This window comes from Plenodomus lingam, assembly GCF_022343315.1.
Source record: "Plenodomus lingam strain CAN1 chromosome Unknown contig_1, whole genome shotgun sequence".
Lineage (NCBI taxonomy): Eukaryota > Fungi > Ascomycota > Dothideomycetes > Pleosporales > Leptosphaeriaceae > Plenodomus > Plenodomus lingam.
Window position 1 is genome coordinate 1,222,924 of NW_027093927.1, and position 25,219 is coordinate 1,248,142.

A 25,219-nucleotide genomic window follows, 5' to 3' on the forward strand; every position below is an offset into this window, starting at 1 on the left:
TGGTCATTCCCTGCGCATAAGACTTAAGCTCCTTTCGAAAGTTCCGTTCCTCCACACAGCGTCACCAGTGTTTTTGGCTGACTGGGTAATCTGTCAGCCTTGATTGATTCCCCACATTCTCCCATGCGGGGCGTTCTGGCTACCCCAAATCACCCCGCACCCCCATTATCAGTGCCGGCAGCCATGGCGGCACAAATACCGGAATACGTACATCAGGTTCCGTGCCCGTTAAATGGTACTTTATTGCAAGTATAGCAACCCCAACCACAGCCTTCAAAGAAAACCCACAAATCGACATCGATCATCATGGATCCAGCGCAGTTCGGCTACAGCACGCTTCCCATGCACCACGCCCCCTACGATGCCATTTCACCGGAAACAATAAAGGGCACCAATGCCGGTAAAGTTGCATTCATCACGGGTGCTGGGCAAGGCATTGGCGCTGCTATTTCTGAAGCTCTCGCAAAGTCTGGCGCCAATATCGCAATCCTCGATTTGAACCTTGACAAACTCGCGACAACAAAGAAGACGTGCGAGGCATTCGGCGGCAAAGTTCGTACCTACGAAGCCGATGTCACAGATGCAGCACGTATCAAAGAAATCCTCAACCAAATCGAGAAGGATCTAGGGCAGATCGACATCCTGGTGAACAATGCAGGTATCCTAGACCAAAGACCATTCGTCATGTCGACATTTGAGGGATTCTGGAGACAAATTGAAGTCAACTTCAAGGCACCACTGATGTTGATTCATGAAGTCTTACCAAGAATGAAGAATCGTGGACATGGATGCATCATTAACATGGCTTCTCGGTCTGGGACTGTGGACGTGCCCATGACGCTCGGCTACGTGACTTCCAAAGCTGCACTGATACGTGCGACGCACACACTACAGCTAGAGATGGAGCTCGATGGACTGGATCCAGCGATCCATATGTATGCGCTACACCCAGGCGGTGTCGTCTCGGGCATGGGAGGAGGTAGGTGTCCTCTTAGGATCCGAAAGCACTCGATAGAATGCTGACGTTGTCTAGCCGGCGCGGCCAAGGACGTCAAGGAAAAGTATGGCGACCTCACAGACGAAGACTTTTACAAGGATCTGTTCAAAGACAGTCCACCACTCTGCGGCCAGACCTGTGCGTGGCTGGCTTCGGGAAGAGGCAAAGAGCTACGAGGGCTGTTCTTAGGTACGCCGATCCCAAGTGAGATCTTCGGATAGTGCTAACGTCAGGCAGACTGTCGGCAAGATGTCGGAAAGCTTTTGGAAATCGGCCGCGCGACACTACTGAAAGAGAACAGGAATAAGCTGACTGTCAACTTCATCGACGGCTATTGTAACGAGCCATAGCTACGAGAAGAATTAATGTTCAAAGCTGTGCAAAGATGGAGATTTTGTTCAAGACAGTAATCGGACACGTTAAAGTATTTGGTTCGCCGTGTCTCACGGTTCGACAGCGTAAGGCCTATGTCGGTTGCCTGTCGCTAGCCCCATGATCAGATGCCCCCGTCTGCCACCCTATGAAGGCCTGTATATGCTAGTGACATATTGCCAAGTAATCATTCCAATCAGGGAATATGCACTGAGTTCCAGGAGCAGTACATTGGTGTTTCTAATTTTGTTAGATCTTTATACCACTACGGTAAAAAATTGTTTACTGTAGAATGGTACGCTAGGGGTTTACTATATAGGTGTAAACTTCCCTCGTGTATACCCGTAAATAGGTTTAAAGTGGTGGTTTACTTTTATTAAAGTAGTGGTTTACTTTTATAGTAGGGGTTTAAATTAAGTATAAAAAGTAGTTTTATTTCTATTATACGCTATAATACCTAACTAAGACTAAAAGGGGTAGAACCTGACTAAGACTAAAAGGGGTAGAGAAACTTAGCTTCACGCTATACGCACATATGACATAATAATGAGTCATGATATTTTAACTAATAGGAGGTGGTAATAATAGAGGTGGTGATAGAGGTGGTGATAATAGAGGTGGTGGTAGAGGTGGTGGTAGAGGTGGTGGTAGAGGTGGTAGAGGTGGTAGAGGTGGTAGAGGTGGTAGAGGTGGTGGAGGTGGTGGTAGAGGTGGTAGTAGAGGTGGTGGAGGTGGTGATAGAGGTGGTAGAGGTGGTGGAGGTGGTGAAGAAGATTAAAGAAAGGAGGGGTAAAATACTTAGATAGTTAGTAGGAAACTAGTTATTACTACGTAATACTAGTAGATTAATAGAAGTAGAAGTAAAAGTGGAATACATAGTATAGTAAACCCTATTTAGGTTTACTTCTTCTACCTAAACTACTTCTTAGTCTACTTTAGATAAATATGGCTACTGTAAACCGGTTTTGTACCGTAGTGTACATAGTATCTCTTGTCCACTTAATTATAACCTATGTCCACTTAATTATAAACAGAGTAACACTATTGCTATCCCTTTTTCCTTTCTCGAAGCTCCTTGCTTTCAAATTTAAACAGTAGCCCACCTTATCAAAACTCGTTTCAAATTGACAATACTGAACTATGTTCATTTTGTAGGTGTGCTAGTGAGAAGGCATGAAACTTACATTGGGTGGAAGCAACTTGTTCAATGGGTCAGCGGATTTCTTGGACAGAACTGACAAGTAGCAGTAGAAACGTAAAGGACGACAAATCCTGCAACTAATTTCATATTGGCCGACTTTGTTGCACTCAACAATTGGGCATTGAACCAACATGTACTTATGCTCCTCTTCACCGCCAGTTCAGGAAAAACATTCAGAAGACTGAGATAATCCCAATATGGCAGTAACCGCAAGGCGGCTGTTATCCGGAGACGGCAGTCACAAAGCAAGCAGAGGCTGGGAGAGCGGGCGGTGTGACACATAAGAATACCACTGAGCTGTTCGAAAATGTATCATGGATGAGTATCATAGCTCGTAGCCTTGCAGTCCCCTCACAAGTCACGGGCAAGGTGAGTGTGTCAAGCACACAGATGATTTGACAAAATATTTGATTTGCATGGCCTCAATGATCAGTGTTGCCTTGTTATAACCCATGGTTACATTTGCTGTGCCACGATTTGCCATGGATCATACCCAGAAAGGCCTGCATACATTATATTCAAAGTGCAGGTGATAAGAGGATATTTAGCATCACCCGCCAGACCAATGATACATTGATTTCCATCTTTAGTACACTCCAAGTTCTACTTTTACTAGGTCTTCGTGTACAGTTTTTGGACAAGGGATACTCACTGGACGGCATGGCCAAGCCCCAATGCGATTATCGCCCGTACATATGCAAGGGTTCTTCCTCTGCAAGTCCAAAATATGTCAAAATCTTATCTATGCAAGCGAACAGGTGTAAGACTTACACCATATCTAGGCTTTATGTTGGGTTGAGGAACAGCAGTTTGTGCAGCAACATGGCAAGCAGCTATTGAAATGCAAAGGAGGACAAAGCCTGTAGTTGATCTCATGTTGGCGAAGTTTTGATAGCGGAAGTTGGCAGAGGAAGCGTCAAGATGAATTGTAAGTTTTGCGTCTAGTACAAATAGCACATCTGCCTATTTACATGTATATAGTCTTTAGGACTTTGTTGTAATAAAACGCCCTAGGAAGCTTTTAGACCTGTTGGTATGGCCTATTTAGGGCTACTACGTGTAACGAGTGCAACCCTCGTTCCATCTTAGACCAGCGCAGTCAGCCCATGCCCAGTGCCGATACCGCCCCGACTCTGGTCCGAGTCCCCTCTGCCTCCACATATAAAAGGAGCCTTATGCTCATAGATAGGTAGACAAGTTCTTCTTGTCCTTTCGTACAAGACCTATAGGCGTAGGAATCAATTCGTTCAAGCTCCATACAGACGCGCACGCCCATATGCCTTTGAGTCATATCGGACCCCTTTCGGACGTTCCTACCTACCTGCGTCGTGACAGTCAAAATGGTAGCCTGTGCGAAGGAGGCAATAATGATCTAATACACAGGCAAGTCATTGTGATTAGTAAAGACCATAGTCTTGGTTTAGTTTCCTTCCCTCTAAGGAGTGAGGCGCCTACCTGCTATGGTGTGGCTGTTTGCCAATCTATATGGTATATATAGTATCTGATTTAGTATAGTCCCTGTCAGATCCAACTTGCAGGGTGGCTGGTCTGACACAACTATATGGCGGTCAAGTCAAGATATGCCAACATCACTTCTAAACACAGAATATATAGAGCACTAAGTAGACGTTCATCAGCGACGACGTAAAGGCTAAGTGTGTGCTTATGTACGCAGCATGCGATGCGCAATCATTGGTTGCTCGGCCAACTCGCTTTCCCTTAGTTCCCGCGCTCTCCGTGCCAATTGTCCCACCGTGCTTATGCAAGTGTGCCGTACTTCCCCACACAAGTTTCCGGCGCCCATTTCCGCCTTGCCTCATAAAGTAACCCGTTTCTCTTATTCCCGCGGCCACGATCCAAGCATCACTACTTTACCCATCATCTGGTCTTTGTAGTCCTGCATGTTCTCGCTTCTCGTGGATGCTCAGTCGGCTACAATCACCAAAAAAAGTAATGGTAGGACCAATGAGATCGACTTTTGCTTGTGTGGGGTACGGTATGGGGAATTTGCCTTGCTCCTAGGCCATGAAGCTTGCTTGAGACGACAATGCTGGTCAAAATGGGAGATGGGCATCTTCCGAGGTTGTACTGTACATGCGAACATCGGCGGCGTACGTACTCTCTGAATGCGCGAATCTCGGCTGCAAAGTCGCTGGGACGCAAGGAGTTTGGTACGGTTCTGCACTATGGACCTGTCTTTTGGCCCGCATGTCGATTATCTCATTGTTTGACTACAACACCGTGTCTTACTCCATCGCCATCTTCGCGATACCTGATTGTCCAGCACCATGGCGCGTAGGTATTTAGGGGGTTCTGGTCAAAGACTCACAGTATGGATCTCGATCTGTGCCAGCACCGTTCTGATGTATCTGCCCTTGGCCCAACATGGTGATTCGATGATGCTAATGGTCGTCCAGTTTCTACGGCTATGATCAGGGTGTCTTTGGCAATGTGATCATCTCTGAGAACTTCCTGCGCACGTTCGGCTACCCGTCTGCAAACATGCAGGGCGTCATGACGTCCATTTACAACATTGGCTGCTTCATTGGAGCGATGAGTACGATATGGACGGGTGACATTCTTGGCAGACCTCGACAGATTATACTCGGTTCCACTGTCATTGGTATTGGTGCGATAATCCAAACCTGCAGCTGGACAGTTGCCAGCATGATGGTTGGGCGAATTGTAGCGGGACTGGGAACTGGCATGAATACGGCAACAGCCGGAGTCTGGCAAGCTGAAACGAGCAAAATGAACAGTAGAGGAAAGCTAGTCATCATTCAGATGGGTAAGCTTTTTCACACTCTGGCTCAGATCTATCCCGCTGAACGTGACCAGCGAACTGCATCACTGGCTTTAGCCTATCCAACTGGCTGACTCTTGGCTTCTCATTTGCGCCCCGAGACATTGCCTGGCGCTTTCCACTGGCCTTTCAACTCTTTTTCACCTTTTGCATCTACGCCATGGCACCATTCCTACCAGACTCGCCACGCCTGCTTATCCGCAAAGGCAAGCATGACGAAGCATTAGAAGTTCTCGCTGCGCTCGAGGGACACGGAGCAACACCGGAATCACCAGCAGTAATCACCCAATATAACATCATCAGAGACATTTTGGATCGCGAGCACATGAACACATACACTTGGTGGCAGCTGCTTTCTGGCAAGGGCCCCAGCGGCGTGCTACGCCGAATGATCCTGGGTGCCTGGATGCAGGCCATGAACCAAATCTCAGGAATCAATGTCACTTCTTACTATATGAGCTACATATTTATAAATGCCTTGGGCATATCAGAACTCTTGTCGCGCATCCTAGCAGCAGCTGGATCAGTCGACTACCTCATCTTCGCATGCTTGGCGTACTTTGTCATTGAGCGCTACGGGCGGCGCAAGGTTAGTTGGCACAATACCTGAACAGCTCCGGTTCTTGTAATCTTCTCTGGATTGGTACTGACTGCATCAGGTCATGATGGTGTCTGCCGGCGCCTGCTCCCTATGCTGGATCGTAATCGCCGCATCTCAAGGCCAGACTGAAGCCGGGGGTGACTCTTACAAACTCGGCATCGTCGCCGTGTCCTTCTTCTTCCTCTTCTTCGCCAGTTTCGGCATGGGCGTTCTCGGCGTCCCCTGGCTGTACCCAACGGAAATCAACGCCCTCGAGATGCGCACCAAAGGCGCATCGCTCGCAATGAGCACAAACTGGATATGCAACTACGCCGTCGTCCAAGCCACACTTCCTGGTATCGAGAACCTGGGCTACAAGTTCTGGGTCATCTGGGCTGTCATTTGCTTTGCTTTTATCCCCATTACCTACTTCTTCTATCCTGAGACGGCGAACAGGACGCTCGAGGATATCGATCGCTTTTTTGCTGCTAAGCCTGGACTATTGATTTCTGGGAATAGAATGGCAGTGCAACTGCATCGGCCCATCGAGTTCATCGAGGCAGATGCACGCATCGCTGCCAACGAAGAGACAAAGGATGCAGAGGGACGAAGGAGCATCGGTACCGAGCATGTTGAGGCGAAAGAGGCGGTTTGATGAACAAGCCATAGACCTCGCTTGGTCACAGGAACAGAAATCCATCCTTCGCTATCGAGACAAGCATATGTGCTAGTTTGTAGGCATGTCAGCAGCAAACCAATCTGTAATGATTTCGCAGTCGGGAGTCGACAGGCGCTGAAGTACGACCTTGACATCGACAGAGACAATGCTGATTTCATGAAAGCTCCAAGATAGAGTATTCGGGGCTAACCATGAAAGAGAAAAATTTCATAGTACCTAAGGCGACAGTAGTCACGACGACTGCACGCCATATGTAGGAGAAAGAAAGAGAGAGAGAGAGAGCCACTGAATGAAAAATTTCTAAAAGGTGAAATTTCTCATTGTGGAAATCAAAGATAACTGAGGAAGACCCACACTCTTAATAACACAAGAAAACAGTCCAAGACACATATTACACTCTTGCAACGAAGCCTCTAAATATTTCCATTACAACATGACCCTGACAGGACATACACAGTCCCGATATTGGCAAAGTGTATGCACTACATTTTAATAGACTATGGACTACTAATGTTGCGCCTGCACCGATCCATCAGCACGTGTAGGGCCATCCTTCATCTTCTTCATCATATTGCTCAACTTTCCTCCCCGACCTGCCCCGCTACTTCCTTCAATCTGGGATCCGGATACAGCTGGGCCACTGTAAGGCTGCTTGACAGTTCCAGGCAGCGAAGAGGCACCTGCTGTAGATACTGTTGCGCTACCAACTGCGCATCCAGCAGCGCTCTGCTGCTGTGCATGTGCTTGTTGTTGTTGTTGACGCAAGCGCGAGGCTTCGATTTCTGCACGTCCTTTTTCGATGACGGCTTGGTTTTTTGCGTGTGCAGCTGGATTTCGACGGTCAAAGGTGTCGTTGAAGGTTCCGCGGAGGGTTTCGCCAGCGCCCTGGGAGGGAATGGTTAGGTCATGTGGATTGTGTGAGGGAGAATCAATGATGCTGCCAACTTACGTGAATGCCTGAGGCCGCTGCTTTGATGTTGGCTAACGTTGATTGCTTTTGCATGTCGTGGCCTGCTCTGTAAGGCACTGGGCGATTCTGATCATTGCTCTGAGGAGGACCTGACTGGAGACTTGGAGGTAGACCTCCATAACGCTGCTGCTGCTCTGCCATCGGAGGTAAACCTGCTTGCTGTTGTTGATATGCGGGCATGGCAGGGATACTCGAGCGAGTTTGGAGAGGCGGGACTGGTGGAGCAACATGAGATTGTTGCTGTTGCTGTTGTGCTGGCGGTGGCTGTCCAGCTGGTACCTGTCGTGGCACTCCTGGAGGAGGTGTCCTGGCAGGATAGGAAAAGTTTGCGCGCGATGGACTGGTTGGAGTAACGGGGCAGACGGTATCTTCCATTGGATCAGGTCTCTGAATAGCTGGAGAGACCGAGTCCAACTCCATTCTGTTCCGAATGTTGTTTTTTGCTGGTAGTGGTGGGGAGGAGTGTGTTTCCTCCACCTTGGAAACTTGAGGAGACAATCTGGGATGCGGATCATGAGCGACAGGCAACGGTGGTGTCACATTCTCAGGTATTGGGGTACTGGCCATGAGTCCCGGCCCTTGGGGGTGGTGATCGGCCGGTACTGGTGGAGCTGGAGACGGTGGACTTGGCCCGGATGTATGAACGCTTGCTCCCGATTCCGCCGTGCTCTTACCACGAGGTTGCTCTACGGTAGTTGAACCTCCCGGGCCAGTTGTAGTCGTAGTCGTAGTCGTAGTCGTCGTCGTGACCGTGACAATATTTCCCGTGCCAGCGTCCCGATATGTCTCTCTACCAACGTCTTCCCTACTCGACCGAGTTTGTAGGGTATGTGCAGGCGGCGGTGCAAGGGTATCTTGTTGCGCAGTTGGCTGTGCACTCTCTGTCGATGGTGCGAGTGAGTTGTTCGCAGGTGTGCGCCACTGATCACCAGAGACTGGTCGTGGGTTGCTCTGAAAGCTCGGGTTGGCACTGCTACGCTCGCTGCTGTAGTAAGCGGAATCTGCATTTGTATCTGAAGCCTCTTGACGGCGGCCTTTGTCTTTGGCTCCATCATTCTCCCTTTCCCTTTCCCTTTCTTTCTCTCTCTCCTTTTCTCTTTCCTTATCCTTGGAGTGGAATGGGTTCGACAACCGCCATTTCGATCTCTTCTCTTTCTCCGCGGACGACATATTGGTCTCCAGAGGTTGAGACGAGCTGGCTGCTTGTTGACCAGTCAAACCTCCAGACATTGCAAGCTCCTGACGCTCACGGCTTTTTCGTTTTTGTAACTTGGCAGGCTGGCGAAAGCTATCATCCATTGCTACCACAGAGCTGATCGTTCAACCCCGCAACTTGTGTGCAACAAGCGTAGTCGACACAGTACACTGCACAGTATCGAAATGGCAGGCAGTAGTGCTTGTACGAAAGGAGCGGTGATAAGGTATAGAAAGAGAGAAAATCATCAAGGACGGAGATGTCTCTTTACAGAATTCAGAGTACATACCCGCCTGCTTCAGTGGACCCAACTATGTAATAAGGTCCACGCGAAGCAGCATTACACTTGCTGGACCCCATGATATCATAGCAGAACGTGTGGCGCAGCTGTGTGGCACCCAATGACAAGGCGAGACGGCTGACGATCGTTGGGGGCCACGGCAGAGATACAGGGGTGGTGGATGTTCAATGATGTTGTGTTACTGTAGAGAAGCGTGCCAAGTCGTCCACGACAATATCCAAGTTTTCGGATGCGCCACCTGGCTAGGTATATAGTAGTGAGTGGTAGGTACCGGTACCGGTACACTAGGGATTGCGGGTGTGGTTATCCGCTATGGCTCGAGATCGGGATTTATGCTGCACAATTCAATCATTTCACATTGAACCCATTTCTGCCAGTCTTCCTTCGTGGCGGGATTCTGAGCTTTTGAGGGGTTATCTACCTACGGCGTGGGGCCATGCTGCAGGCTAAGTCTACTCTAGAAACTACATATCCTATGCAGCGCATGCTCAGCCTCCATGCAACCTCGATGATTCAATTGATCATGCAGGCTGGAGGCTGTCCCTACCAATACCTCCTACACAACCCAGGATTCGTACACATCGTCCCACTTGAAATATTTCGTCCATTCACTTCCTACTCCTTCTCGTGCCGTAGCCATGGCGGAAGTGTTAGGCCTGGTAGCCAGCGTCATCCAAGTAGCTGGCGCAGGCCTGAAACTGTCACAAACACTATACCAATATGCAGATGGCGTTGCAACCGCCGACCGCAGAATAAAAGACATTGCAAAAGAGGTCCAGCTCACGAGTCTGGTGATTGACGAACTGGGAAACGTCTTCCGACGCGACGAGACCGTAAGATTAATCTCCAAGACCGCCGTCACAACCGCAGAAGAAACGATGAAGGAATGCTCTGCCGTCTTCGCCGAGATCGAGACAACACTCGCCAAGAGCAAAAAGGGCAGAATGGGAAAATGGACACTGCCCTTTCGAGACAACAAGATTGAATTGCTGCGCAGCCACATTGAGAAGCTCAAGAGTACTTTGCAATTGCTCATGCAAGTCCTCCTCCACGCCTTCCAGGTCACGTCGAACCAGCTGGACCGGGCAGCAGAAGCGCGGCAGCGCGAAGAATTGCGAGAGCTGTTGGAGCTCCAGAAGCAGGCGACGAAACGGTATGAAGATTCCCTACGGGACTTTAGTATCAGCGACGGGAGCACAATGGTGGATGACGACGACCGGAGCGAAGACAAAGACACGGATGACTTGTCAGCCACCAATGTTGGCCTTGTGACTGTCTCGGCCATTGAATCCACAATCACACCAGATACACTCGCAGTCTGCATGCAGCATGCCCAGAGTCTCCTACAAGACATCCAGTCCCTCAAGCAAGTCCTCGAACAAAACGGACAAGGCGCAGACCACTCAAACCACCACCAGACGCTGCTGGGATCCTACCTGCAAACACGTGCACACCTCGACAAGATCCTGCTAGGAACCAGCCCATCCAATCGAAAAATCTCAAGCGTCATCAAATCCTCCCCTCTCACATCCCCGTCGCAAACCCGAATCACCACATCCCAAACCCAAACCCAAATCACCACATCCCCAGCCCCAGCCCTCAAATTCAGCAACATATCCGCATCCCGCCGCCGCATCCCTCCCCGCACCACCCCCCTCCAACCCCACGCACCCCCCAGCCTCCTCACCTCTGCACACCCTCGCTTCCCAGAAACCCCGGGCCCAGGGATATCGCTCGAGGAGTCGTCGGAGCTGCATGGAGGGATGCAAGGGCACCGTTCATATCAGGAGTATGATGTGCGATGTTTTGATAGTGGGGGTCTGGTGCCTGATGAGCAGGTTGGGGTGCCGTGTGGTGCGGTGTTTGGGGGTGGGGAGGAGGTGGTGGTGGTGGAGGGGGAGGAGGAGGTAGATGAATTGGTGAAGCTGTGGACCAATATTGGTAGGGGTGGGGGAGTGGGTGTGTAGGTGTGGGTGGGTGGACATTGTGTTGATGTACGTATGCATATAAAAGGAAAGGGAGAGAGGGGTTTACAAGGCAGTCAAGTTATTAATGCCACTCTAATTCTCCCGTGTTTACACTTCAAGACCATCCCTTCTCTCTCTCAAAACCCCACACATAATCTCTAGGAAAAGCAGCACACTGCAAAAAGTATTTTGAATCATGGTAAATTTCTTTGGATTCTAGGTATCATTCCTTCCCTCCTTCCCTCCAAAACACTCAAAGAAAACCCCATGCTCATATGTCCATCCGCCGAGTACCAGTTACGCCTTCAAACGCCATGTGTCATATGCCAAAAGGACCCAAAAGGATCAAAAGAATACAAAAGCCGACGTTCATACGTTTGCTCACCACCAATCACCCTGCTCATGCATAGCAGCAGCGACCTTGCGGAAGCCAGCAACATTAGCACCACCAACCAGGGAAGGAAACTCGCCCTCGGCAGGGGTAAAGTACTCCTTTGCGGTGCCCAGGCAGTTTTCAAAGCAGTCCTTCATGATGCCCTTGAGCTTCTCGTCCACCTCCTCGGCCGACCAGGAGAGGCGTTGGGAGTTTTGCGCCATTTCGAGGCCCGAGACGGCGACGCCGCCGGCATTGGCCGCCTTGCCGGGTGCGTACCAAATCGCCTCATTCTTCTTCCCGCGCCGGTGGGCTTCAAAGACGTCAATGGCTTCTTGGGTGCAGCCCATGTTGGAGCCCTCGGCGATGAATTTCGCGCCGGCTTCGATGAGCGCCTTGGCCTCGTCCTCGGAGACTTCGTTTTGTGTCGCAGAGGGGAGGGCGACGTCGACCTTCTTGACCTCCTTCCAGGGCCGGGCTCCCTCGATGTACTTGAAGTTGTGGTTCTCCAGAGCGGTCAAGGCCTGGCGCTTCAGCTTGAGGTCGGCAATCTGGTTGATGATGTCGGGGGTGAAGCCCTGGTCATCTTCGGCAATCAATGCGCCCTTGCTGTCAGATAGAGAGATGACGGTGCCACCAAGCTCGATGATCTTGAGAGCCGCATATTGGGCAACGTTTCCGGAGCCGGAGAGGGCAACGCGCTTGCCCTTGAACGACTCCTTTCCGCCTGAAGCGTAGTTGATCATGTGCTCGACATAGTAGACAAGACCGTAACCGGTGGCCTCGGGGCGGATCAAGCTACCTCCCCATGAGCCTCCCTTGCCAGTGAGGACGCCCTCCCAGCGGTTGCGCTCCGCTCGGTATGCGCCGAAAAGGTAACCGATTTCGCGACCACCAACGCCGATGTCGCCCGCGGGCACGTCCGTGTCGGCACCTGTGGGGGTTACGTAAGTGGGATGTTCTGACGGGACGAGCTCCGAAAGGAATAGGCACGTGATCAAGCAACGCCCAACAACACGGCAAGATAAGGCTAACCAGCCCACTGCCCGTCGTCTGTGGTCGAGCGCATGCGCGACGGTTGCGGATGGTGGCATGCCCTCCCCTCCCTCCAAACCCGGCAGGACTTACCAATGTGTTTGTTGAGCTCCCTCATAAAGGCAACGCAGAACTTGCGGATCTCATTGTCAGACTTGCCCTTGGGGTCGAAGTCGCATCCACCCTTACCACCGCCCATGTTGACTGTGGCCATTCTATTAGCAGCTGAGCCTGTGCATTACCGCACCCAGTAGGCATGACTTACGGCCGGTAAGGGCATTCTTGAAGATCTGCTCGAAACCCAAGAACTTGAGGATGGACAGGTTCACGGTGGGGTGGAAGCGGAGGCCGCCCTTGTAGGGACCGAGAGCAGAGTTGAATTGCACACGGTATCCCTTTTGCACCTGGCACTCGCCCTTGTCGTTCTCCCACACAACACGGAACTGGATGATGCGCTCCGGGACGGAAACGACCTCGAGCGCCTTCTTGTACTCTGGGTTCTTCTGGAAGAGGGAGGAGGCTTCAAGGGTGGAGACGAGCTCTGCAGTAGAATGTTAGTTTCTCACTGTTGCGCCGACGAGGCATTGCTGCCTGCCACAAGAGAGAGGGAGAGAGAGAGAGAGAGTCGTCGAACGCACCCTTCCTGGCTTGCTCAAACTCTGGCTCAGACATGCTGCGTTGAGAATGGGAGGGTTTGATGTGAATAGTCGAAGGTGAAAAGTAAGGAACACAACCAGTAATGCAGTAAGAGCGAAAGGGTTGTGAAATGAGGAAGACTGGGAACCAAAGCAGGAGTGGAAAGGAGGGCGTCAATGTATGTATATATATATATATATATATATATGTATAATTGTACATGTAAATAGACGGATGCGGCAGCCTTGGCCTTTAATTTTGGCGTGGTGGAGTTCAGGGCGAGGGAGGGTAGTGTCGTCGGTTTGAAAACGTCAGAGGCCGAGTTTGACTTGAGTCGGCCTCCCCGGGGGCGACTCTTGACTGGTCCATGGGAGGCAGACAGGACGGGGTGTGTGATAGTCATAAGTCGGTATACAAAGCATGGTGTCTGTTTTTCGACTGATAAGAGAATCCGCCAATCAGGCAACAGGAGACGGTGTCGCGGGGGCGTTTGCACGTGACTTCGCGCGGGCTCCGGCGACTCGAGGCGGTTGGCGGGTTATCTTGAACTTTGTCATTGAAGACGGTCAGCACACGGCTGGCCCCCTGCCCCGCCGGTGTCGGCACGGCCAGGTGCAACCAAAACTTTTTTACGTTGAGCTTTCCAGGGGTCTGGCTCTGCTACTACTCTTAGAGTACTCTACTCATAACTACACTCTGGTTGGGCGCATGGATAGCTTACTACTTCTGCACCTACAATACATTCTGCCATGGCCCAGGCCCAGGTGCTCCCGCCACGCTTGAGCCATGCCGTCGGGGAGACAGACCATGGGCGCAAAACTGAACTGCACACGCGACTGGACATGCAATCTACCAATCTAACTAGACTTAGTAGGTATACTCTAGTTAGAGTACGAGTACACGCACACTGGCACCTGTCCTACTCTAGTACCTATCCCCTGCCGCCGAGGACACCGTAGCATCTCCCCACGGACACACAGGTCGGTAGGTAGTTGGAGAACAAGATTACATGGCATTGCATATACCTCGTTTCATGCCGTTACGATCCCCTAATCTCACCTCTCCCCACAGCCTTGGCCCACGTATTTCGCGGACTCTTTGACGACCCCCCCAGACATATACACAAACCCCCACGCATCACTTTTCGTCCTGTGTTCCTCTACTGTCCCTCACGGGCAGTCGGTAGGGTCCCAGTCTGTAACATCGCAGCAGTCAGCACACAAGCACCACCATTGGAATCAGACGACGAGCACCACCCTCTCGTCGCCGACTCCCCCAACCTTGGCCTGTCATGTCGGGTTTTACTGTAGGACGGCGTGGACAGGAGATGCTTACCCGTTACCAGATACTCGTCCAGCCCGTCCAATGCCTTCATATCCTCGTCGTCGATGACGAATCCTCCCACCTCGGCATTTTCCACGATCCGCGCCTTCTTGACGCTCTTGGGTAAGGGTACATGACCGTGCTGCAGACTCCATCGCACCAAGAGCTGTGCTGGGGTACACGAGTACTTTTTGGAGAGAGCCACAATCTTGGGATGCTTCATGCGCAGGGCGCGGACAAGAGGGGCATAGGCCTCGACGACAATATTCTTCTGCTGGCAAAAGGAGGTGATGTCTGTTCGGGTGTTGAAAGGATGGACCTCGATCTGGTTGACCACGGGCATCACTCTAGGTTTCGAGTCGAGCAGTTCTTGCAGCTGTGCCGTTTGTCAACGGACTGGCCTGAATTGGCGACTTGCATCCGGCCATCGTCTCTGTCAGACCAGCAACGCCCTCTTGCGACCAACATGGCAGATGAGGCTGAGCAACAAGCCATGCGTACTGATGCTCTCATCTTCCCATGCTAGCTCCATTAGGGCATCGAGGTTGGCCAACGGCGCCAAAGATCTGAGACAGGGGAGAGAGCAGCATGGCAGAGGGGTCAGGGGTACACTTGCATGCTTGACTCCATAATTGGATACGCCTCCCATCTTGACCTCGCCGTCGTGGATTGCGTCCTCTACAGCTCTCCAGCTGTCCAGTCGTGCTTGTTTGCCACCGTATGGCGAGTGCAACAGGAATAGATCCATGTAACCAAGACCGCACTCCTCGACCGACTTCTTGATCGACTTGCGAGCCGTCTCGTAGGCCGAGTTGGAGGCCAGTTTGGAGGTGAAGTGGATGTCTTCGCGCTTGAGCGAATCTGTGTTGGCTCCACTGGACAAGAAATCCAACACAGCCTGTCCACACTCTTTCTCATTGTGGTACCTGGACCAGATGGGGGAATGGATTAGTAAATTGTCTCTCGGGGTGGGTTCTATAGTCTATACGTGGGTGCCACACACATTTGAGCTGAGTCGATTCTGTGACATGCGCCCCTTTTGTCAGTTGTCTTGAGCGATGATGATGCGCGGGCCAGGCTCGACCTACCCTCGATAGCCAGCCTAGGGAAGTGTGAGTAGGGGCAGCGAGGATGTACAGGAAGGCGGAAAAGCAAACCTCTAGGGCCCATTGCACGGCCTGATAGGTCTCTTTGCCAGATGTCAGATAGACGCCGAGATGGATAGTGGGCATGGACAAGCCATTGGAGAGCTGGCGGGGTTAGGATTGGGAAGGGGGGCGCCGAGCTGTGCGACGACGAGGGCGATGACGACAGACCTTGGTCCTGGATGCCAATGAAAAGGTAGAGTGAGCCATGGCTAGCAGGGTCAGAGAGAGAGTGTGTGTGCGTGTGTGTGTGTGTGTGTGTGTGTGTGTGTGTGTGTGTGTGTGTGTGTGTGTGCCTAGATAGTTTCTACGGGTAGCCGTGGGGATTGTCGATGCTGCAGCGATTCAGCGACGATGGTGGTGGCAGTGGGCCTGAGGGTGATCTGATGCAGCCTGGACTTGCTCGGTGGACCTCTCGCTTGTGGCGGGCGACGGGGGTGGGGGGACGGGCGATTGTGTCCAGTGTCCACTGTGTGTGTGTGTTCCTTGTGCAGCTGAGTTCTTGGTCACGGGACCGGGTCGCAGGGTTGAAAAGCAAGCAGTCAAGAAGAAGAAGAAGAAGAAGGAGGAGGATGCAATGTTATTATTATCAGTTTCATCATCATCAGCAGCAGCAGCAGCAGCATCATCAGCATCATCAGCATCATCAGCATCATCAGCATCATCATCATCATCATCATCATCAATACACTGCTGCTGTAGACTGCTTTGTCGTGGACTTGGGGCACGAGGAAAGCAGCGCGGGCCGAATCGGGTACCGGTATGCTCCAGCCTGTCCACTGCCACCCCAGCTCACCCACATCCACATCCACATCCACATGACGATTCACAACCACGACGAGCAACAAACCATGGCACATGTGCAGCCTCATTGGAGCGACGCCTCTGATCGTGCTGATCGGCGAACAACCGTTCTTTTGTTCGGCAGATGGCGAAGCCGTAGGTAGGCTTGGAATGGCGTATGTAGCGTAGGTGCACAGGAGATACCTACCGTACCGGTACAGCAAGCATCAGCTTCCTTGAATGGGCAGACGTGCATTTGGTGCCTGAGTCTGAGTCTCCACCAACCGCCCCCCTCACTGTCTTTTTGACTCCCCACCTACCGAGGAAAGGCGCTGACTGTCGACTATTGACACGTCCGCCCATTTTTATTTTATTTTTTTATTTTGGCCATACCCGGTGGAATGAATAGGGCATGGTAGGACAGAGGCCAAGAGAGGCGGCTCCTCCTTCGCAGGCACAGTAGAGTGAGCATGTAGGTAGGCACCACCACATGGGTAATATGTACCATGTACCGCTAGTAGCCTCGAACTTTCCGACGTCTCCTGCCACTCTGGACATGGAAGCCCTCTCTTGGCTGCGCCTGGCGCCTGGATCCTCAAGAGGGAAAGAAAAAGAAGGGAAAAAAGTACCTCGGCAGCGCCGGCTGTGGCTGGCCATGGGCATGATGATGATGCAGCCCACCAAGCAGCATCATGTAGGTAGTAGGTACATGCAATATGCCGGCAGCCTCTGCAATTGGGGCGAGAGAGAGAGAGAGAGAGAGAGAGAGAGAGAGAGAGAGAGCCAGAGAATGGAGAGAGTCCCTCTGTCAGTAGGTAGAAGGAGGACCATAGTACCAAAGTCGCCAATTTTAAATCTACTGGCAAACCATGTGACTGTGAACTGCCATTGGCATAGTGCCTGGGTACATAGATGCATACAAACTGTCTCCTCATCAGACCTCAGATGGCCTGCATGTGTGGGCAGCGCCGTGGAAGATCTGCCAGCCTGTTGTCCAGAAGGCTTGGGTGGTCCAGTGCTCGCTTGCTTGCTCCTACTCTCCCCTCCCTCTGCTACTCCCTCTCCCTCTGCCTCCAAACTCTCTCTCTCTCTCTCTCTCTCTCTCTCTTTCTCCCTCTACTGAGGTCCGGAATACACCCATTTCGACAGCCAGCAACCCGGCCTGGGCCGTGAACCGCAACCCGCAAAAGCCACCAAATCTGACTCCGTCTACGCTTACTGGTTACTGATTGGCCCTGCGCACCAGGTCTTGTCTGGGATGTCCTCTTGGGCTCCCCTCCCCCACCCTTGCCCTTCCAAATAGATCTTCGCCAGGATGCTTTCCATCAGACAGCCATCTCACAGAGGGCTTCAATCAATTCTCGGGCGTCCTGTCCAGCCCGCCTCGACCGAAAGCCACTCCGTATACTTACATAGACCACCACCAGACTCCGGGAGCCTCCTCCTCGTCCTCACATGTCCATCCTCTACAAGACGCATCCACTGTTGCCTTCTATAAATCGCCCTGGAGCACTCGCTACAGCTACTCCTTCCATCTCGCACCAACAAATCCACAGGCCCCGACCGTCCCGCCTGCTGGGTCACTGTCGTCATTGATCTCTTCCTTTGCCAGATCTAATTTGGTCCCTGAAACAAAATCAATTCCCGCTACATTTGCAAATAGCTCCGCGGCGCCGAACGAGAAGAATTACTCCTTTGAATCCCATTGTTTGCACCTTTGGTATGTTGACGGCCGCGCACACGCTGGCGTTCTCCTCGGCCAGCTAGGCGGCTTTTTGCTAACGTCTGTTGTTCCTGCAGTAGCTCCCCCTCCCCTCCCCTCTTCATCACTATGACGAGTCTTCCTGGATTCACCACCAATTTCCCAGCGGGCTATCCAACTGTCCAAACAAGAGGTGGAGCATTTGCAGGTGGCAGCAATTCTTCGAGCGGATCCCCCCCGGCCCCCAATCCCTCGGCCGGGCCACAATTCGACATTTTCGATTGGCATCCTGCCTATCAGAGCTGTCAGCGATATTTCCTAGACCATGCCCAACATGAGACGGGCGTGCAGGCCGTTTGCGCCCTCATCAACATCTGCCTTCCCTTTCAATGGACGCCCACTCCCCTCTTGAACTCGTCCGGTCCCCTACCACACTCGTCCGGCCCCGCCGCCTACAATATGCCATGGCCTCGACAAGGTGCAGTCACCACGTCACGTGGCCAGCCTGCGCCTGCATGGGTATCCCTCATCCCCTTTATCCGTCGACTCATCATCACCGGAATGGACAGCGCCGGCATCATGCACGGCTTCTTCGGCGAGGACTGGAGAAAGGGCGTTGGCCCCATGCACGAATGCGAGCGACGAAACTACCTGTTTGCTGCCAAGAGCGTCGGCTGGGCCAAGGTCAAGGTCCAGTACGACATGTCGCCCCACGAGAGTGTGCCGTTTATCAAACCCTTGCAAGAGACGTCGGTCGAGGAAATCGAGGGCGCAGAGAGGACTTGGAGTCAGTGGCTTGCCATGCAAGACTGGCTGTTTAATCTAGACCTCTAGTTTTCTCCCTTTTTCCTTTGGCTCCATTGTTTCTTTTGATCGGCATGCACACTTACAAGGTCTGGAGCATGCTCGTGCTATTATTGCTATCACTATTATTGTTGTTGTTATCAAAGATGTTTGGGAATCGCGTAACGCCTCAAGCCCCTCTCTACCTCTATCTAGGCATTTCGCGTACGGCAGTACACCGTAGACGAGGTCACATCACATCACACTGGAGTTTGGCACTGCGCTGTGGGTTTTTTAAATGGACAATGGAATTTCTCGAGTTCGTATGCTGCGAGCACTTGTATGAGCGTTGCATACACATACATGCAAATGAGCAACCCATTCCAAGTCGCAATTTCCAACTTGGTTGGCTTATATCTGTGGAATTTGGCAAACTTGGCTGTTCTGTTTTGAATCTGGCAGAGGTTACGATGTTAATTGAAATGGCCTGGAGATGTACATGTAGGGCTTACTAGGTACTCTTGTTCAATAGAAAGCAAGAACTGGTTACACCCTCGGCTAGGCCTGCTGCATCGGGCCACCCCAGCCTCGCCATTCTGTGGTACCTGCCAAGCGGCACCAGGCCATCATCAAAAGGAACCCCCCGTGCCTCATCAACCTGCCACATATCATTATCGCAAACACATATCAATTTCGCCCCACACCAGGGCCTGACTTGGAATCTCATGGGTCATGGAGTCCATGGAGAAGGACTGGAAGCTATGTCTCGATGGATGTCTTGACCGCCGCATCTCAAAGACCGTCTTCGCAGCCCTGGTCGCAGAGCTGCACGCCAGGTCACCACTCCCAGGAAGAAGAATCGCGGCATTACTCTTGCGCCCACGTTCTGCAGGCGCCAACAGTGTCGACCCGCGAGTCCTCATTTATATTGAACAGCTACTAGCCTCCAGGATCGTAAACGCTGCCGATGTCTTGATCTCCACATTCCGATACTCCAAGGATCGCTTGCCGAAAACGGGTCAATCACCCAAAGAGCCGCAATGGCATAATCCACCAGAACTTGAGGAGAATCTCTTTCATCGCCTGTCCAAGGCGTTTGCCTCGGAGGAGCGCCCGTTGACTAATAGTGAGGGTATTGCAACGCTCATGATTGTGACCAGATGGATGCAGGCACTAGTCACGTCGCATACCAGCGACACCATGATACAAGCCATGTCTGGCATTCAACAGCAGCCCCAGCAACAGTCTGTCAGCGTTCGTGAAGGCCTTGGTGTGCTAGTTGTTGGCATAATAGAGAACTCGAGGGTACTGCACATCCTGAAACATCCCAAGGGCAAAGGTGCGTCTTCTTCTCATGGGAAGCCGTCCATCTGATACTAACAGGAGCCTAGACCTGCGCAAAAGCTTTACACAATCATTATCATCATTTGTTATCTTCCTATCTCACAACTCAGCCGGCTCTCAGAACTCTTTGCATTTGGCCGAGCGGCTAGAGAACTCACAGAAGCAACATGAATTTTACGAAAAGATCCCGACTGTAAATGGCGGGACCAACGAGGACTCTGGTCTCGGAGTTGCCTCCCTACACCTCGACGCCACCATGGACCTGCCCGTGATGAATACTAGAGCTGGACTCTACATCTTTTTGAATTCGCTAGTAAGGCATACCTTTTGCACATCTTCAGGCATTGCTAATTTTTTCAAGCTCGTTGCACGACCCCTTACCGATGACTACACCATCATGAGCTATCTGCACTCACGTTACAAGGTATGTGACATCCATCTATTACGCATCTCTTACTGACAGCCTTCAGCTTGAAACCCAGTCAATGGCAATGGCGACCGACCTGATCACAGCTTCGTTTGATATTCTCGCCAACGCCATGTACCGAAGTGAGCCGGCATCCAACATGTTTTGCTTGAAGTCTTTCCTTGTAAACAAGATTCCCATTCTCTTGTCACAACTATCTGCCTCTATCTTTCCAATGACGCTAGAAATGTGCATAACGCAAGCACTCAGCCATGTTGATCCAAACGCCTTTCCAGCGTTTTCCCAAGGCTTTGATGATATGATGGGTAACAATACTTCGCTTTCCGATGTCCGACAAGACTTTCTCAATGCTTGTGCACTTCACAGTCTAATTCCGAGCGCCGCCGTTGAGCGACTGCTAGGCGAGACGCCCATGCAAGGGCCGCCAGAAACCAGATACGACAAGAAAACCCTTCTTGATCAATGCAAAAGCAATTTCGACAAAGTCAACACTTATATCGACGAGCTGGACAATCTGGATGGAAATGCCGGAGCTATCGTGGGCGCCGTGACTGAGGTATAGTGGACCAGTGTTGTATGACGGCCGATGCTGATGATGGCATAGTTTATATCCCATCTCTGCGAAACACAGACCACCATGTACTTGAAGCAAATTTCGTGCATGATCTTCAAGAAGCCGCAGGCCATGGATGTCATGTTGCAATTCACGTCGCCTGCAAGCATACTTCAACCGCTGTCCCAGTTCCTCGACGATTGGCATTACGATAGCGACCAAGGTAGGCCCTACTTTGAACATACTCGAGAGATGTCCGCTGACAAAGCAGGCGAGTATCAACCCGTATTCGATGAGTTTGGAGCCATTCTCGTTCTGATTATGGCTTTTGTTTATCGCTATAATCTCACCTATCGCGACCTGGGCATCACCTATGGCTCATTTATCGCGAGACTCATTGAGCGAGGCCATCACAGTTTGTCTCCTGACGAGATGACCGAGGACCAGAGTAGAAGCCTCGGTATTTGGCTGAAAGGCCTGTATGATCATGACAAGGAGGGTCTCAGTAACGATGTGTTCGCCTCTTGTCGCCCTCAAGACTTCTATCTCATCGTGCCAACTCTGTTCAACCAGACGGTTCTGGCATGCTCACATGGCATACTGACCTTTGAGTCAGTTAAGAGTGGCCTCGAATGTGAGTGATTCTTCTTCTTGTTGGACATTTATAGCTGCTGATAGGGAGCAGATTTGGGTGAAACCTTTCTCTTGCCATCACTAATTGGCGGTCTGCGATGGATGGCTTCGTACGCTCTTCTGCAAACGCACAAAGATCTGGATGCTATTATGCGTATCTTCAAGGAGCTCATGCTTTCGGCAACTTCATCGGGAGACGCACAAGCCATGCACTCGACCATCCTTGCCATGGTATCCAGTCACTTGGAAACAACATTTAAAACGATACAACGGCGCGAACCCGCACGCACCACCATCGAACCGTTACTTCAGGCAATCAAGGCCAATTCAAACTATGAAAGGTCAACCTATGCCACTGTCAAGGAGCTTGAACGATGGACGAATGCGCCTTATAGCACACTGGGCACTGCTTTAGGGCATACAGTGCAGCAATTGATAACCTGGAGTTCAAATGCGGCCATGCAGCCAAACCCACCCAGTTACACCCATCTCCAGATCTACGCAACCACACGCATGCTCGGTGCGTACAAGACCCTACGAGCGATTGTCGAAACCGTCACGACGCAAACGAATGCTGGATACGGGTCCGCAGCACTCGACGTGGGCATGTCCATGATCTGCGCGCCCACGGTGGAAGACAGTCCGATAGCCGTCGACTGGGCCGGCAGCACAGTCGTGGCGCCTCCACCGCAACGGACACGCATGAACCTGCGCGAGATGCTCAAGCAAGAATTCGACAATGCCGCATCCCTGGTAGCCACGGAACCCCTGACGGCCGAAACCATTGTCCGCCTCCAGCGGCGAGTCGAAGCCCAACTCGGGGCCATGAACGACGCCAGCTTGCAAGCTCGCACCCTCAACCTGCCCAGCGTGCACATCACGGAGATGCAGTCGCAAACCATTTCCGACGACATCAACAAAGCCATGGACGACGCGGCGGCAGCCACCATGGTCGACGACATCTCCAACATGGACAACAAGGCCCTGCAGCGCAGCATGGAAGAGCTCGCCGGCACCGACAGCCTGCATCTCTCGGGCATGGGCATGGGCGCTGGTAGTGCGAATGGCGTCGACATGTCGGCCGAGCTGGGCCACTTGGACCTGGTTGACATGGGCAGCATGGGCATGGATATGGACGTTGGTAATATGGACATGGGTGGTGGCGGCGACGACGACTGGGGCCTTGATTTTGAAAACATGTAGGCTGTGTTTGTGCAGCGAGGTCTGCTTGAAGGTTTACTTCGGTGACGCGTGTGGTCTTTTTTGGCATCCTGTGTTTGCTAGACTACATTACATTACACTACTCTGGGGAGAGAGCATGGGGAGGAGTTGTTGCTTGCGCGGGCTCCAGTGTCGGCCTTGCAGTCTTGGTGCTCACCTTGTACCGAGGTAACACGTCCTGGAGTAATGTGATGCTACCCACTCGTCTTACTGGTACTGGTACGGTTCTATTTGTACCTCATACCATATGGCGGGGTTGTGGCGGGGCCGTGGCGTCGTGTACCGTATCCCCGCAAACAAGAATATAACGTGGACTACAGCCTCTGGTTCAAATAGTACGGTAGTCTTTGGATACTCCTTGAGCACTGCTGGATCACTCGTTGATCACTCGTTGATCACTCCTTGATTCTATACACTACACACGATGCCTTACTCCCTCAAAGGCAGAAATGTCCTTGTTACTGGTGGGTCGGCGTATGTATCTCCTCTTCTCCTCTCCCCCTCTCCCTCTCCTCCATCCTCCCCTCCCATCCTCCCCTTTCCTCATCCCCCCATCCAACCCCCCTAAACAATCACAACTAACCTACTTACCCACCCCTCAGTGGCCTAGGCGAACTCCTAAGCAAAACCTTCGCCGCCGCAGGCGCAAACATTGCGATCAACTACTTTAACCGCGCGGACCGGGCGCACGAGGTGCAGCGCGTGTGTGAGGGGTATGGGGTGCGGTGTGTTGTTATTGGGGCGGTGGGTTTTATTTTTATCTTTGTTGTTGTTTTGGTTGGGGTGTGTTTGGTTGGAGCTTGGGGGAACTTGGGGAGAGGGTTATTGTGCGGTCTAGCTGACTTGTGAGTGAATGCTAGGATATGACGAGTACGGTGGAGGCGAGACGGGCGGTGCGGCAGACGATTGAGGGTTTGGGGGGGATAGATGTTGTTATTGCGAATGCAGTATGTGGTGTTTTTTTCCTTGGGTTGGGGGGTGGGAGGAGAGTAGGAAAGAGGAGAGAAGAAAGAGTTGGGAGTCGCAGGTCTTGGGGTTTGCAAAGAGCGACTTTGTTGTAGACCCGGCTCACATGTCCAACAGGGATGGACGCGCTTCTCCGACTGGAAAGATTTGGATTCCATGAGTGAGGAGGAGTGGGATAAGGTATGTTGGGTACTCCTCATCTTTCCCCCCTTGTCACCTATCCCCCTTCATAACACCCCGAAACTAACACCCAACCCCAAAGTGCTGGTCCGCAAACGTCAAAGTCCCCAAGGCCCTCCTCGCTGAAGCCCAGACTACGTTCAACGCAAACCCAGATGGCGGTTGTATGATTACAACGGGGAGTATAGCTGTACGCCCCCCCTTTTTTCTCTCGAGACACACATGTACACCTCCCAATCCCACACAGCACCCTGAGACACGGATAACGCACTACCCCCCGTATCCGTATCCTCGTCTACATATTTCCACGTCCCCCAACTAACAAGAACAAATCCATCACAAAGGCCCTCGGACAGGGCGGCTCCAGCATGCCGTACAGCATCACAAAGGCCGCGCAGCTGCACTTGGTCAAGTGTCTGGCTGTGTCCGTGGGACCGCGGATTAGAGTGAATACCGTGTTGCCGGGTTTATTGCTTACGGAGTGGGTAAGTGTGGTTGTTCTTCTTCTTTTGCATTTTTTTATATTTGGAGACCTGGATCCTTCATCTTCATGTCCATGTCCATGTCCATGTCCATACCTCTACCCATACCTCCTCCAAAAAACCCAAACACTAACCTGCACAACCCCAGGGCAACAAATACCCAGCTGCCAAAATCGCAAGCCTCAAGGAGGCCGCGGTGCTCAAGCACGAAACGTATCTCGAGGACACGGTCGCTGCGTTTATCATGTTGGCGCAGAATACGAGTATGACGGGGATGCGGATTCAGGTGGATGCGGGGTTGAATGTGCAGGGGGCTTGAGGGAGGGGGGTTGGCTACTGAGTTAGTTGGGTTGCGTTTGTGGAATGAGAGATGAACTGGCGAGGTTGAAAAGGGTTGGTTGTGTTTTGTTGTGAATTATTGGATTGGGATTATTGTGGCTGGGGGTATGGGTACAAGTATACATGGTATGGCCTGTGAGTGGGAATCTGATGGGGTATATCTCGTTCTTCTATTGTCCAGTGGCTTGCGCACAAAAATGTAGGAAGACGAGGTGGAAGACGAGGTGGA

At 51.8% G+C, this 25,219-nt stretch overlaps 10 protein-coding genes across 10 annotated transcripts; 6 read left to right on the top strand and 4 right to left on the bottom strand.

Annotated features, from left to right (window-relative positions):
• Window positions 1-207: 207 nt before the first annotated feature.
• Window positions 208-1,529, top strand: IAQ61_000411 (uncharacterized protein). Its single transcript, XM_003835548.2, has 3 exons — window positions 208-979; window positions 1,034-1,186; window positions 1,235-1,529. The coding sequence occupies exons 1-3, from the start codon at window positions 307-309 to the stop codon at window positions 1,345-1,347; spliced, it is 939 nt and encodes a 312-aa protein (XP_003835596.1). The 5' UTR covers window positions 208-306; the 3' UTR covers window positions 1,348-1,529.
• A 3,043-nt stretch (window positions 1,530-4,572) lies between these two features.
• Window positions 4,573-6,967, top strand: IAQ61_000412 (uncharacterized protein). Its single transcript, XM_066094662.1, has 4 exons — window positions 4,573-4,935; window positions 4,988-5,358; window positions 5,409-5,962; window positions 6,033-6,967. The coding sequence occupies exons 1-4, from the start codon at window positions 4,859-4,861 to the stop codon at window positions 6,606-6,608; spliced, it is 1,578 nt and encodes a 525-aa protein (XP_065955515.1). The 5' UTR covers window positions 4,573-4,858; the 3' UTR covers window positions 6,609-6,967.
• Window positions 6,968-7,037: 70 nt separating this feature from the next.
• Window positions 7,038-9,104, bottom strand: IAQ61_000413 (uncharacterized protein). Its single transcript, XM_003835551.2, has 2 exons — window positions 7,582-9,104; window positions 7,038-7,517 (listed from the first exon to the last, which is right to left on the bottom strand). Exons 1-2 carry the CDS (start codon window positions 8,899-8,901, stop codon window positions 7,140-7,142), a joined length of 1,698 nt encoding a protein of 565 aa, XP_003835599.2. The 5' UTR covers window positions 8,902-9,104; the 3' UTR covers window positions 7,038-7,139.
• Window positions 9,105-9,736: 632 nt separating this feature from the next.
• On the top strand, window positions 9,737-11,065 carry IAQ61_000414 (uncharacterized protein; the record flags this gene model as incomplete). The annotated part of the gene is made up of 1 exon (XM_003835552.1): window positions 9,737-11,065. The coding sequence occupies one exon, from the start codon at window positions 9,737-9,739 to the stop codon at window positions 11,063-11,065; it is 1,329 nt and encodes a 442-aa protein (XP_003835600.1).
• Window positions 11,066-11,446: 381 nt separating this feature from the next.
• On the bottom strand, window positions 11,447-13,145 carry IAQ61_000415 (uncharacterized protein; the record flags this gene model as incomplete). Its single annotated transcript, XM_003835553.1, has 4 exons — window positions 11,447-12,372; window positions 12,567-12,677; window positions 12,739-13,014; window positions 13,112-13,145. 4 exons carry the CDS (start codon window positions 13,143-13,145, stop codon window positions 11,447-11,449), a joined length of 1,347 nt encoding a protein of 448 aa, XP_003835601.1.
• Window positions 13,146-14,278: 1,133 nt separating this feature from the next.
• On the bottom strand, window positions 14,279-15,787 carry IAQ61_000416 (uncharacterized protein; the record flags this gene model as incomplete). The annotated part of the gene is made up of 7 exons (XM_066094663.1): window positions 14,279-14,304; window positions 14,445-14,808; window positions 15,049-15,358; window positions 15,436-15,453; window positions 15,521-15,534; window positions 15,590-15,682; window positions 15,749-15,787. 7 exons carry the CDS (start codon window positions 15,785-15,787, stop codon window positions 14,279-14,281), a joined length of 864 nt encoding a protein of 287 aa, XP_065955516.1.
• Window positions 15,788-15,922: 135 nt separating this feature from the next.
• IAQ61_000417 (uncharacterized protein) lies at window positions 15,923-16,918 on the bottom strand (the record flags this gene model as incomplete). The annotated part of the gene is made up of 2 exons (XM_066094664.1): window positions 15,923-16,349; window positions 16,866-16,918. The coding sequence occupies 2 exons, from the start codon at window positions 16,916-16,918 to the stop codon at window positions 15,923-15,925; spliced, it is 480 nt and encodes a 159-aa protein (XP_065955517.1).
• A 757-nt stretch (window positions 16,919-17,675) lies between these two features.
• Window positions 17,676-18,896, top strand: IAQ61_000418 (uncharacterized protein; the record flags this gene model as incomplete). The annotated part of the gene is made up of 3 exons (XM_066094665.1): window positions 17,676-17,727; window positions 17,777-18,080; window positions 18,161-18,896. 3 exons carry the CDS (start codon window positions 17,676-17,678, stop codon window positions 18,894-18,896), a joined length of 1,092 nt encoding a protein of 363 aa, XP_065955518.1.
• A 620-nt stretch (window positions 18,897-19,516) lies between these two features.
• On the top strand, window positions 19,517-23,005 carry NUT1 (mediator complex subunit; the record flags this gene model as incomplete). The annotated part of the gene is made up of 7 exons (XM_066094666.1): window positions 19,517-20,184; window positions 20,237-20,502; window positions 20,551-20,613; window positions 20,660-21,172; window positions 21,221-21,392; window positions 21,441-21,803; window positions 21,855-23,005. The coding sequence occupies exons 1-7, from the start codon at window positions 19,578-19,580 to the stop codon at window positions 23,003-23,005; spliced, it is 3,135 nt and encodes a 1,044-aa protein (XP_065955519.1). The 5' UTR covers window positions 19,517-19,577.
• A 442-nt stretch (window positions 23,006-23,447) lies between these two features.
• IAQ61_000420 (uncharacterized protein) lies at window positions 23,448-24,970 on the top strand (the record flags this gene model as incomplete). Its single annotated transcript, XM_003835558.1, has 7 exons — window positions 23,448-23,497; window positions 23,626-23,767; window positions 23,884-23,970; window positions 24,107-24,169; window positions 24,252-24,359; window positions 24,514-24,654; window positions 24,800-24,970. The coding sequence occupies 7 exons, from the start codon at window positions 23,448-23,450 to the stop codon at window positions 24,968-24,970; spliced, it is 762 nt and encodes a 253-aa protein (XP_003835606.1).
• Between the last annotated feature and the right edge of the window lie 249 nt (window positions 24,971-25,219).